Source organism: Myotis brandtii, unplaced genomic scaffold (assembly GCF_000412655.1).
Source record: "Myotis brandtii unplaced genomic scaffold, ASM41265v1 scaffold186, whole genome shotgun sequence".
Taxonomy (NCBI): Eukaryota; Metazoa; Chordata; class Mammalia; order Chiroptera; family Vespertilionidae; genus Myotis; species Myotis brandtii.
The window spans coordinates 6,514-20,083 of record NW_005356905.1 but is presented as its reverse complement, the minus strand read 5'-3'; the positions used below and the strand labels follow the sequence as shown (position 1 = coordinate 20,083).

Below are 13,570 nucleotides of genomic sequence, written 5' to 3'. Positions count from 1 at the left end.
TCCCAGGTTCGATTCCGGTCAAGGGCATGTACCTTGGTTGCGGGCACATTCCCAGTGGGGGGTGTGCAGGAGGCAGCTGATCAATGTTTCTCTCTCATCGATGTTTCTAACTCTCTATCCCTCTCCCTTCCTCTCTGTAAAAAAATCAATAAAATATATTTTTTTTTAAAGAAATTGGGTTAAGTGTCAAATTAGACAAAGCTGGTGAGAATATTAAGGAACTGGAAGCAAGAGCTAAGAAAACAATCCAAAAGGTACTCTTTAAATTTGGTATCCTAAACTCCTTTCATTATTCAGAAGAATAATAGAGAGAAATTAATTTCACTTTTTTAGTTAAAGGATGTTTCTATTTTTAAGAATAACTACCAAAATCAAAAGGAAATAGAACATCCAAATAGAAGGAATAGAGCTAATCCTATATAATAAAACCTTAATATGTAAATCGACCAAACAGCAGAATGACTGGTCACTATGATGTGCACTGACCATCAGGGGGCAGACGCCCAATGCAGGATCTGCCCCTGGTGGTCAGTGTGCTCCCACAGGGGAAGTGCCATTCAGCCAGAAGCCAGGCTCACGGCTGGCGAGCGCAGTGGTGGTAGCTGGAGCCTCTTCTGCCTCCATGGCAGCGCTAAGAACCCCTTGGGGTATGTCTGCCTGTGGGGAGTGGGACTAAGCTGGCAGGGGGACATTCCCTGGGGGTCCCAGACTGCGAAAGGGTGCAGGCCGGGCTGAGGGACCACCTCCCCCCCAGTGCACAAATGTTGTGCACCAGGTCTCTAGTTAAAAAATAAAACACTTGATCTATTCAATAGAAAGAGTGAAGGAGGAGATAAAAATATAGGCAGAGCAAGATAAATTAAAAGCACAACAGAATGTGATAAAAAAATAAATCATAATTTACAAATAATCACTATAAATATTAATGAAACAAACTTTCCAGTTAAGAAACAAAGGTTGTCAGTAGGTATAATTTTTAAATCCCCAGCTACAAGAGCCATGAGTAAACATTAGAATCTAAAAATGTTGAAAGTAACCAATTTAAGGGGGTGGTGGGAGAATATACCAAAAAATGTGCCATTCAAAAAAGCTAGAATGATTATATTATCAGTCAAAAACAGACTTTAAGGCAAAAGAGAATAATTAAATTGTGATGAAAGAAAGACTATTAAGAAGTTATTTCAGAATTAGCTAGTAAAATCGTTTTTAAAAATATATACCCAAGATCTTCCCACAGCTGGCGGGAGGAGTCGGGGGAGAGCCGCACCAAGTAGCCGAGTTGGAGCGGAGGAGAGTGAGAGTGAGCGGCAGGAGCCCAGCGCCCTTAATAAATGCTGGGGACGCCTGAATGGGGATGAATGAGTAATGCCGGTGGCACTGCATAACGGGAGTTCCCCTGAATTTGAGGGGGAGGGGGCTGGGTGGGAGGGCGAGGGGGACGTGGAGGCTGCACAATAGTAAACCACAAAGGTTTGCACTGCAGTCAGATTAATTGGAGGAGGGACAGAGGGGAAAGGGGCGGTTTTGTGCCCCTGAGGATTAGCTGTTGTAACTGGAATTGGTGATACTGAGGGATGACAGGGAGGGGGGCGGGCCTGGTTAGGGGGAGAAATGACTCAGTGGGCACAGAGGTGTGAAAACAAGATCATCCTGGCAGCATTTTGTGTGCGCTTTTATCATTTCACAACCTTTATGTGCAGAAAACTTTTTTTTTTCACTTTTCTTTTGTAAGCAGTTTTATAGGTCTAAGCTGTGAAAGTTACTCGCTGATTCCAAAATAAACCAACTTGGTAAGAAAGTTCTATGACTCTGGAATCCAAGTGTGTTCCTCGTTATTCCGTCTTTAATCCTTCTGAAGTCTCGGCTCTACTTTCATAAACACACCTTTTAAATGGCAACACGGCAAAATTGGCAAACCTAACATGAGAAATAGCTGGCGGAAAGGAATAAACTGATCTTAGGTCTGTTTTTCATAACAAGATATTCTGTGCAAATTATATTATTCCACTAGGCTCAGAGTCAAAGATCATGCTTTTTAAAGTTAATTTAGGGGTTCCTGCTTCTGCCAATATAGGAAGGTCTATATAAACTGGAACTTTCCTGCACAAAACACCTAGAAATGTGTTTAAACTAGAATAATTAGAAACACTTTAAATGTAGGAATAAATGCCCCTCCCTCCCCAAATAAGAGAAATATCCAGGGGCTAAAGGTAGAGAAGGAACCAAAACAAGATGGGTAAGGCCAAGAGCTGATGCTGGAGCCTCCTGGAGGGGGGGGTGTCCTTTCTGTAACTGCCAAGTGTTAGTGACTGACCACGTGGGATTAAAGCATAGGCCAGCCTGGGAGTTAGAGGTGAGACCCTCCCTAAAGCCAGACTCTCAGGAAGGTATAGCCCCACTCTGCCCCAGCACCCGAAAGGGAAAAGTAAGCAAGTCGCTCTTTGACCCAACCCTACAGATAGAGTCCCTAAGAATTTGTGATTTGGGGCCTGCCCTTACACACATTCCAGATTTAAATGTATGCTCTCTGCCACTGTAACAATAAATTCACAATGAAAAATATGTAAACACAAGTGTGTTTAAATTATTTAAGATCTACAAGAAGAAATGGGAAAACTGAAAAAAAAGACTAGGTTCTTTTTTAAAGAACCAAATATAACCTCTAAAATTTAAAAAAAAATTAATTGAATTTAAAAAAAAACAACCTCAAGAAATTGGGTTAAGCCCTAACCGGTTTGGCTCAGTGGATAGAGTGTCGGCCTGCGGACTGAAGGGTCCCAGGTCGATTCCGGTCAAGGGCATGTACCTTGGTTGCGGGCACATACCCAGTGGGGAGTGTGCAGGAGGCAGCTGATCGATGTTTCTCTCTCATCGATGTTTCTAACTCTCTATCCCTCTCCCTTCCTCTCTGTAAAAAATCAATAAAATATATTTTTTTTTAAAGAAATTGGGTTAAGTGTCAAATTAGACAAAGCTGGTGAGAATATTAAGGAACTGGAAGCAAGAGCTAAGAAAACAATCCAAAAGGTACTCTTTAAATTTGGTATCCTAAACTCCTTTCATTATTCAGAAGAATAATAGAGAGAAATTAATTTCACTTTTTTAGTTAAAGGATGTTTCTATTTTTAAGAATAACTACCAAAATCAAAAGGAAATAGAACATCCAAATAGAAGGAATAGAGCTAATCCTATATAATAAAACCTTAATATGTAAATCGACCAAACAGCAGAATGACTGGTCACTATGATGTGCACTGACCACCAGGGGGCAGACGCCCAATGCAGGATCTGCCCCTGGTGGTCAGTGTGCTCCCACAGGGGAAGTGCCATTCAGCCAGAAGCCAGGCTCATGGCTGGCAAGCGCAGTGGTGGTAGCTGGAGCCTCTCCTGCCTCCATGGCAGCGCTAAGGACCCCTTGGGGTATGTCTGCCTGTGGGGAGTGGGACTAAGCTGGCAGGTGGACATTCCCTGGGGGTCCCAGACTGCGAAAGGGTGCAGGCCGGGCTGAGGGACCACCTCCCCCCCAGTGCACAAATGTTGTGCACCAGGTCTCTAGTTAAAAAATAAAACACTTGATCTATTCAATAGAAAGAGTGAAGGAGGAGATAAAAATATAGGCAGAGCAAGATAAATTAAAAGCACAACAGAATGTGATAAAAAAATAAATCATAATTTACAAATAATCACTATAAATATTAATGAAACAAACTTTCCGTTAAGAAACAGTCTGAGACTCCCCCCTGACCGAAAACGACAACCGCGCTCTCAGCCACCAGCCCGCTTTGCGCGCGCACCTCCGCACCTGAGTATTTTCCACACTGCGCCTCCTCTGAGCCTCGGTGTGCTGTTATTTTTCCTTCTAGTTGAAGAGTCTCTCCTCAGCCAGCCTTCCTGTGGTTCTGGGTGATGTCCGTTCCGTCTTTTAGTTGTATTTTGAAGTGGTTGTTTGCGGCAGCAGTCTCCAGTGTTTACCTATGCCGCCATCTTGGTCTCCAGAATGACAGAATTATAAGGAGAAATTGACAAATCCATAATTATAGAGGGAGATTTTAACATACCTCTCTCATAACCAAGTCCAACTCCGTCATCACTAAGCATTCAAATGTAAAAAAAACAAAATAAAAAAACAAAACAAAAAAGAAATCAACTGCTCAAAGATACAGAAACTATGTCAGTTCAAGTTCAACTTAATGAAATATATAGAGCATCACCCAGGTTTTACAAGCAAGTTTAATCAAACATTCAAAGAACTCATAATTTCCATCTTATCCAAACTGCTCTGGCAAGTAGAGTATGCAGGAATGCGTTAAATTCTTTTTATATGTCTAGTAAGTATACCAAAAAGAGACAAGGACAGTTCAAAAAAGAAATAGCAGGCTAGTCTCCTTTAAGAACATAGATACAAAAGCTCTAAATAGAATATTAGCCAAACAAACCCAGCACCATATGCATGAAAATACATCATATCCAAGTTGAGTTTATTCCAAGACCTCAAGATTGATTAAATGTTAGAAGATCTATTAATTTATTACATTATCAATTTGAAGAAGAAATCATATAATCATGTTAACAGATGTAGAAAAGTTATTTAATAAAATTCAGTACTCATTCTTGTTCAAACTAAGAAACAGGAATGTAAACTGATAAAACATAAATACCAAAAATCTATAAAAACATATACATACATAATGGTGAATCCTTAGAAACATACTCTTAAAAACAGGAATAACAAAAGGATTCTCATGGACATGGGTTCTGCTCATCAAGGTGTTGGAGGTCCAGCCAATAAAGTAAGACAAAAATAAGCCACATAAGGGATAATGTTGGAAGGAAAGAAACAATGTTGTTATCAATTATTCTGAGTTGATTATCCATATGCAAAATCTTAAGAGACTCTGAAGACAGGTTATTAATAAGAGAATTGAGCAACTTCTGCTGGGTGGAAGATCAACATACAAAAATCTGTTGGTTTCTTAATACCAGCAGACAACTGAAAATACATTTCTAAAAAAAAAGCTTCCATTTACAATATCAACAACAAATATGGGATACTTAGAAATCAATTTAATGAAAGATATGTAAAGTACAACTAATATTACAAAACTTTATTGGAAATTTTTTAAAAAGTATATATGAATGCAAGGATATATCATGTTCTTCAGTGAGAAGACTCATTTTCATAAAGTCTATTGTCCCAAATTAGTCTATACCAGGGGTCCTCAAACTTTTTAAACAGGGGGCCAGTTCACTGTCCCTCAGACCGTTGGAGGGCTGGACTATAGTTTAAAAAAAAAAACTATGAACAAATTCCTATGCACACTGCACATATCTTATTTTGAAGTAAAAAAACAAAACGGGAACAAATACAATATTTGTATTTGCATGTGGCCCGCGGGCCGTAGTTTGAGGACCCCTGGTCTATACATTCAATGTATACAAAAAATAAAATCCTACCCTAGTTTTTTGATGAAGTTGATAAAGTTTTGGTAAAATTTATGTAAAGGGGCTAAGAAGAATTTGAAGTTAAAGGTGAAGAAGTTTGCCCTGTGAAATATAATGATCTATATATATAAAAGCCTAAGCAATTGTCCAACCATTCGACAGTCAAACAGGTAGCTATGACATGCAATGACGATCAGGGAGCAGATGCTCTGATCAGTAACTATGATATGCACTGACCACCAGGGGGCAGACTATCAATGCAGGAGCTGCCGAGCTGTGGTGACTTGGCAGCTGCGGTTCTGGGTTGATGCAGCCGGAACCAGAGAGGAAGGAGCCCAATTCCAGGGTGCAGCACCCAAGAACCGCTCTCTTGCAATCTAGGATCCCTCAGGGAAGTCGGAGAGCTGGTTTCAGCCCAATCCCTGCAGGCCAGGTGAAGTGACCCCAGTGGTGCACTAATCCATGAACAGGGCCTCTAGTTTATTATAAAGTTAATTATAATTTTAAAAATTATAATTGGTGAAGGTATGATAAATACCCAGAAACAAACCCAGACACATGGGAAACCTTATTTTGGAAAAAGCTATTACAAATCAGGAGAGAAACAATTGATGATTACTTAATAAATGGACCTGGGACCATGATTTAAAATAAACATGCACAAAGATATATAACTAGATCCCTTCCTCATATGTACAAAAGTAAAGTCCAGATGAATTTAAGACAAATATAAAGACAAAACCATAATGCTTTTAGGAGAAAATATAGAAAAAAATTATATGTACTTAGGTAGAGAAAGATTTCTCAATAATAACAAAAATAAACTATAAAGAAATTTTAAAAATCAACTAGATAAAGACTGCAACTTTAAAACTGATAAACAAATAATTAGTGACTAGATTAAATAAGGGATGTCTACAAATCAATAAGAAAACCAAACATCCCAATCCAAAATAGGCAAAGGATATGAATGACCAAATCATGGGAGAGGAAATGACCTATAAACATATAAAAAGGTGTGTGCTCAGCCTCACGAGAGTAATTAAGGAAATGAAAATTAAAACAACAAAAAAGATGAGACATTATCTCACATCCCATCAGAGTGGGAAAAAGGGAGGTCTGTCAAGACCAAATGTTGGCAAGAATGTAGAGCAATGGAAACGTGCTGCTGATGGGTGTATAAGTTGTTAAAATCATGTTGGTAGGTAGAATAATGTCCCCCCAAAGATGTCCACATCTTAATCCCCATAACCAGTGAACATGGTATGTTTTATTGCACTGAAGATGGAATTGAAGGTGTTATATATAAGTTAAGGAGAAAATCCTAGATTATCCAGATGGGCTCAATGTAAATCACAAGGATGCTCAAAAGTGGAAGAGAGAGGCAGAAAAGAGAATCAGAGAAAGAGGTGTGATAAGGGAAGCCGGGTCAGAGATGCTATGTTGATGACATTGAAGATGGAGGAAGGGGACCCTAAGCCAAAGAATTCTGGTGGTGTCCTGAAGCTAGAAGGGCCAAGGAAACATATTCCCTCCTACAACCTCCAGAAAGGAACCCAGCCCCTTCCAACACCTGAACTTTAGCCCAGTTAGACTCACGTCAGCCTTCTGCATTGTAGAGATGTCTGATAATAAATTTGTGTTGTTTTGGACTACTAAGTTTTTGGTTTAAAATAAACATGCACAAAGATATATAACTAGATCCCTTCCTCATATGTACAAAAGTAAAGTCCAGATGAATTTAAGACAAATATAAAGACAAAACCATAATGCTTTTAGGAGAAAATATAGAAAAAAATTATATGTACTTAGGTAGAGAAAGATTTCTCAATAATAACAAAAATAAACTATAAAGAAATTTTTAAAATATACTAGATTAAGACTGCATCTTTAAAACTGATAAACAAATAATTAGTGACTAGATTAAATAAGGAATGTCTACAAATCAATAAGAAAACCAAACATCCCAATCCAAAATAGGCAAAGGATATGAATGACCAAATCATGGGAGAGGAAATGACCTATAAACATATAAAAAGGTGTGTGCTCAGCCTCACGAGAGTAATTAAGGAAATGAAAATTAAAACAACAAAAAAGATGAGACATTATCTCACATCCCATCAGAGTGGGAAAAAGGGAGGTCTGTCAAGACCAAATGTTGGCAAGAATGTAGAGCAATGGAAACGTGCTGCTGATGGGTGTATAAGTTGTTAAAATCATGTTGGTAGGTAGAATAATGTCCCCCCAAAGATGTCCACATCTTAATCCCCATAACCAGTGAACACAGTATGTTTTATTGCACTGAAGATGGAATTGAGGGTGTTATATATAAGTTAAGGAGAAAATCCTATATTATCCAGATGGGCTCAATGTAAATCACAAGGATGCTCAAAAGTGGAAGAGAGAGGCAGAAAAGAGAATCAGAGAAAGAGGTGTGATAAGGGAAGCCGGGTCAGAGAGATGCTATGTTGATGACAGTGATGATGGAGGAAGGGGACCCTAAGCCAAAGAATTCTGGTGGTGTCCTGAAGCTAGAAGGGCCAAGGAAACGTATTCCCTCCTACCTCCAGAAAAAAGGAACCCAGCCCCTTCCAACACCTGAACTTTAGCCCAGTTAGACTCACGTCAGCCTTCTGCATTGTAGAGATGTCTGATAATAAATTTGTGTTGTTTTGGACTACTAAGTTTTTGGTAATTCCTTATGGCAGCAATAGAAACCTATTACAACCACTTTTCCAAGAAATTTTAGGAGATCTAGAAACTTTCCCAGTTTAGCTCTGGGGCCTCGCTGCTGAAAACATAGATACAATGTTGCGGTCCGAGCCTGGCTGAATGGAAGCCCTTTTCTGGGGTTTTGTTTAGCTTCTTATTTGCAACATAGTATATAGTTGCTTAGAGTTGCAACTGAGAGGCTGGCAAGTTAGGCGGGGAACGTTGGAGTCCGCAGCAAGCAAGCCTCGTGCTCGCTTCAGTGCCTGGCTGCCGGCCGCCATCTTGGCTGACAGTTAATTTGCATATACTCACTGATTAGCCAATGAAAAGGGTAGCGGTCGTACGCCAATTACCATGTTTCTCTTTTATTAGTGTAGATACCACACAGCTGTAAGAATAAATGGAGAGCTCCTTGGAGATAAAACTTCTAAGTAAGGTCAAATGGGGGAAAGCTGTGTTGCAAAGAAATATGTTCAATATGATACAATAATATAAAATTTAAAGCATGCAAAACAATACTATAAAATGCTTATTGATACAGACACATGCAATTAAAGTGAAAAAAAACACTCATGAAGATGGTAAATACTAATTTCAGGGTGGTGGTTCCCTCTGGGGAGAAAAATAAATGAGTGGTATGGGAAGCAATTATGCCATAAGGTTAAGTTTTGACAAAGCTGGTTGATAGGTATACCAGTGCTCCTTACAGTATTGTCTAATGACTTTGAATATTTCATAATTTAAAAGAATATACTAATTTATTAATGGAATTTATAGGATTTCTACATCAAAGTGTCGTCATCAGTTTCTAATTTTTAAAAAAATGTTCTTATGCATTTACTTTTGTATTCTTTGATTTAAATTCAAGTTAGCTGAAAAATGACTAATCTGGATTTTTCCCCTTCAAGGCTCCCAGGGAGTATTGTACCAAAAAGCCTTACACCAATTTCCCATCCTGAATTCCAACAACAGTCCCATTCATCATGACCTTTTGCAGAGTTGGTCAGTTTGTCTACATCACTAAGCTCTATGATCCAATGTGTTCTGTATAGATTGGGCATTGCATTTAAAATTCCTGATCCTTTAAGGAAAAGCTGTTACTAAAAATAAACGAAATAAAACAATATTTTTCAATGCACAATTTTTTAAAAAAAGAAAACCTGAATATTTTCAATACTTTGTACTCTATGGGCATCTGATTAAAATCTGTTTGAGACCAATTCTGTGAACCACATATGGAAAAAGCAAGACTCATTATTTATTGTCACTCAAATACATTGTTTGATCTAGAATCAGCCTTATTAAACTTAGTCATTGACATTCTGAAAATGCTGGCCTTCTTTCTTCTATTCTCATACTAAATGTCCTTTATATATGAACTAGAGGCCCAATGCACGAAGATTCGTACAACAGGCCTTCCTTCCCCTGACTGCCAGCACCACCTTCACTCTGGCCAGGAGCCCTTAGTCATTGACATTCTGAAAATGCTGGCCTTCTTTCCTCTATTCTCATATCTAAATGTCCTTTATTTATGAACTAGAGGCCCAATGCACGAAGATTCGTGCAACAGGCCTTCCTTCCCCTGGCTGCCAGCACCGCCTTCACTCTGGCCAGGAGCTGCCTTCTGCCTTCGGGTGCTGCCCAGAGGCCCAGAGCAGCCCGGGCGGGGTGGGACGCCATCTTTGTCACATCAATTTGCATATTCCCTCCTTATTGGCTGTGGGCACCGCCATCTTTGTTGCGAAGTGATGGTCAATTTGCATATTCTGTCTTTATTACATAGGATTTGTCCCTACCATTTAATAAAGGTCTAAATATGTGTAATTACTGCTTATTTGATGCTTTTGGTGCATATTTTCTGTATACAAAGCTGAATTTAAAGTAAATAGAGGCAGGAAAATTCTTGTTCAAGAAATCCATAGGAGCCAGTTCTCCTGAGACAGTTAAGAACTTGAGAGGATTTTGAGAAAAAAATCCATACCATAAAGTGATAGGCAGATGTTTCCCATATGTTGTTTGCAGATAAATCACTGCAGTTTATACAACATATTTTCTTGAGATTTTGCCATTTTAAATCCAGTTGTTCATACATGTCTTTGAGGCAAATCACATGTGACAAACAAGCTGACTTTAAACTTTCCGTGAAATAGTGCAGAAATTAGAGATTTGAATTTGCTTTGCTACTCTCCAAACTTCTCATAAAAATAAGGCCTAGCCTCCATATGTCGATTGTGTAAGTCATATGCCTGGTATTTCTCAGGAATGTGCACACATTCCTCAGCAACTTTTTTGCTGTCCTTCAGTTCCACGTAGGTTCGTGCTTGTGACACTGCTTAATTTTTATTTAAGCAACATCCAAATGTTCTCATCAGGAATTCTTTATCGGAACCGTTTCTTCTGAAGGGTGTGGTCTGGTTACTGTCAAAGTTTCCTCTCTCCCCATGGTGCATTACTCAGGAAAATTTTTCATTAGATATAACACTGATCACATCATAAAATATTCTCTTTTATGGATTCGGCTTAAATTGTGCTTTCACAATTTTTGGAACTAAACAGCGTAAGGTACTGTTATTTTCAGCAGAAGACTTGGGCATCAGCTCGTGCTATGTATTGCATTCTGTGCAAAGGTGATTGCATTGCTAGTAATGTTATTTCTAGGGCTCATCCCTTTGTTGTTTTCTCAACAGGCAACACCATGTTGTTGAGGGTGTTACCTGCTGTGTATGAAAAGCAGCCTCAGCCAATTAACAGACACCTGACGGAACTCCTGGCCTTGATGTCGCAGCTGGAGCAGCCAGAGCAGTACCATCTCCTGCGGCTTCTGCACGTAGCCGCGAAGAGAAAGCAACCAGAGGTAAAGAGCACAGTATGCACTTGATGGTCCACACAACCACGCATGTTTTGGGGCATGTGAATAGGATGTGTACTTCCGGTTAACTCTCGCATAGGCCTACACATGCTCATCCACCTTTTCTAGAGTCATAACAGTCAGGAGGGTGATGGCAGAAGTTGGATACTGCCTGGGGTTACTTCGCCCTGAGAAACAAAACCAATAGGATTTATATGTGTGTGTATTTTTTTATTTATCATGAGGAATTGGCTTATGCCGTTATTGAAGCTGAGGAGTCCCACACTCTGCCATCTGCAAGCAGAGGATCCGGGAAAGCTAGTGATGTAGGTCAAGTGTAAGTCTGAAGATCTTAGAAACAAGAGAACTGATGGTGTGAGTTGTAGTCCAAGTCCTAAAGCCTGAGAACCTATGGGATGAACCCATGTCACCTCAATAAGTTCAATTTAAATAAATACATACATACATACATACATACATACATAATCTGGGGCTGACACTGGCTAGATACCTGTCCCAAAGCCATATGGGTCAGTCCAAGCTACACGTTAAACTCAGTCTAAATCTCGCCAATGAGATTTTTTTATCTCAATACACAAAACAATTGAGGCTGTAAGGCTGTGGCTGGTAAAGCCTTCTGCAGAAGCCACAGCAGAAGGTGGCAGTCAGAAAGGTGAGCTGGGCAAGAGGAGGAGTATTGAACTGAACAAGGAGGAGAGGGTGGCAACAGATTCCTGCAGGTATTGTGGGTGCTGAGTGTGGATCCCAGAAGGAAGAAGCAAGGGTTTGGGAAGCATCCACAGTGGTGAGAATGGGCCCTGCCCATGCCAGGATCCTACCTGGTGGGAAGAAGCTGTGACAGGTAACTCTCCATCGCTTTGTTTCCCATCAACGCTCACCTTCATGTTAAGGCAGCCCCGCCTTGCCTCCTTCGGTCCTCAGCCCTTCAATTGCTCACCCTTGATTGCCCAGGGGCACAGGCAGTGAGCTAGAGGAGCACCTGATTCACCTCCTCTCTCTTAATTTGTCCCTTAATTAGACAGTGGGCAAAGGGAATGGGAGGAATTCAGACAAAGGGTTTACTGAGAGAGGACAGTGAAATACGTGGCAACAATCAGAAATGAGGACTAAGGCTTTCAATGATAGTCTAGTTCAATTAATTTCAGATGAAATAGGAAGCGAAAGGAAGAGGTTGTTAACCTTGGGAAATGTGGATGAAAGCAATGCTTTTCTTTCTGCATAAAAGCTGTGCCAATGCTCTGTAACCTGGACGTAAAGTGCGTGGGTTCTCCAATGAGGGCAAAGTGCAGGAATGCCGTCCTCACTTCCTACCTTCTGTGACTGGTGATAACCTGGCTTTCCAGGGATGGGGGTCAATAGTTGGCCCATGAGTAAATATCTTCTCTATGGGCAGCTGAGTAGTCCATGAGATTGCAAACAAGGCATAGCTTCACCATCAACCATACGTCTGTGAGCTTCCACGTGGCTGGCGGGGCAGGTGGGTGTCCTTCCTCCATCACTGCCCTCTGGGCATCCCTCTCTCAGGAAACCATCCTTCCTAGGTGAAGACAGGCAGTTCCTGGATGGTGATTCATGGCTGGAAGCTCCAGAGAATTCTCCGCGTCCACTTATAGGAAGAGGCTGGGTGGTCAATGTTCCAAGTGGCTTTCTGGAGCGAAGTCTGCATTTTTGGCTCCTGAAAATTATGCTGTAGTGGAGCCAATGAAAGGGACAGAATTTAGTAGCACATGTGAGTATATCTGTTATTATCCCCAGGATGTGGGCTTCTAGCCCTAACCAGCAGCAAGTGGTGAGTTCAGCCCTCCATTGATTAATGTCCAGACCCAGCGGAACTCCTTTTGTGGTCTGGTCCCTAGAGAAGAGAGTAGTTTTCTAGGATTTTTCTCTCAGCAGTGTAGAGCATTTCTAGTTACATACCGATTCCTACAGCATCAAACACAGCATCACTAAGCTGACATGACTCAGAGGTCACTTTCAGTATTTAAAATAGATGTCAGTTGCAGAACATTAAGAAGATAGTGTTAAGAGGGCATGCACACACACACACACACACACATATACACATGTGGACACACACACAATAGCTGTACCTTTTATTCTATGTATTTAAGTTATGGTGCTATGTTTCCAGATGGCCCTACCCACAAGGTGCCCATGGCCTGGGATGATGAGATACATCTACACCACTTCAGTTCAGTGACAAGATACTAAAATTGTCAGCAGAAAGCTGTGGAAGCAAAAAATCTAATCTAATAAAAGAGAAACATGCAAATTGACTGCACCTCCACTATGCCCCCAAGCCATGCCCACCAGCCAATCAGAGCGACTACATGCAAATTAACCCAACCAAGATGGCAGCCGGAAGCCATGGAGCTGGAGCAAGCAGGAGGCTTGGTTGCCCCGGCGATGGAGGAAGTCAAGCTTCCCGCCTGCCCTGGCTGGCTGTGGCCTCCCCTCAAGGCAACAAAGTTTCAATTATAGAAGATAAATAAATCCCAGATACCTGCTTCCAGCCAGCCTCCACTGGGAGCTTGGGTGGCTGGGGGC

General features: G+C 40.7%; 2 protein-coding genes across 5 annotated transcripts in view; one reads left to right on the top strand and one right to left on the bottom strand.

Moving 5' to 3' along the window:
* The window catches only part of PTX3 (pentraxin 3, long), an 8,680-nt gene extending 7,377 nt beyond the window's left edge, over nucleotides 1-1,303 (bottom strand). Inside the window, exon 1 of the mRNA XM_014537958.1 lies at nucleotides 1,228-1,303. The gene's annotated coding sequence lies outside the window, so the exon portion shown is untranslated. The remainder of the gene's footprint in view (nucleotides 1-1,227) is intronic.
* Nucleotides 1-13,570, top strand: part of VEPH1 (ventricular zone expressed PH domain-containing 1) — a 79,282-nt gene that overhangs the window by 59,579 nt on the left and 6,133 nt on the right. For all 4 annotated transcript variants that reach the window (XM_014537953.1, XM_014537954.1, XM_014537955.1 and 1 more), the window contains one exon: nucleotides 10,842-11,008. In XM_014537953.1, the coding sequence (XP_014393439.1) occupies nucleotides 10,842-11,008 (167 nt within the window). The remainder of the gene's footprint in view (nucleotides 1-10,841; nucleotides 11,009-13,570) is intronic.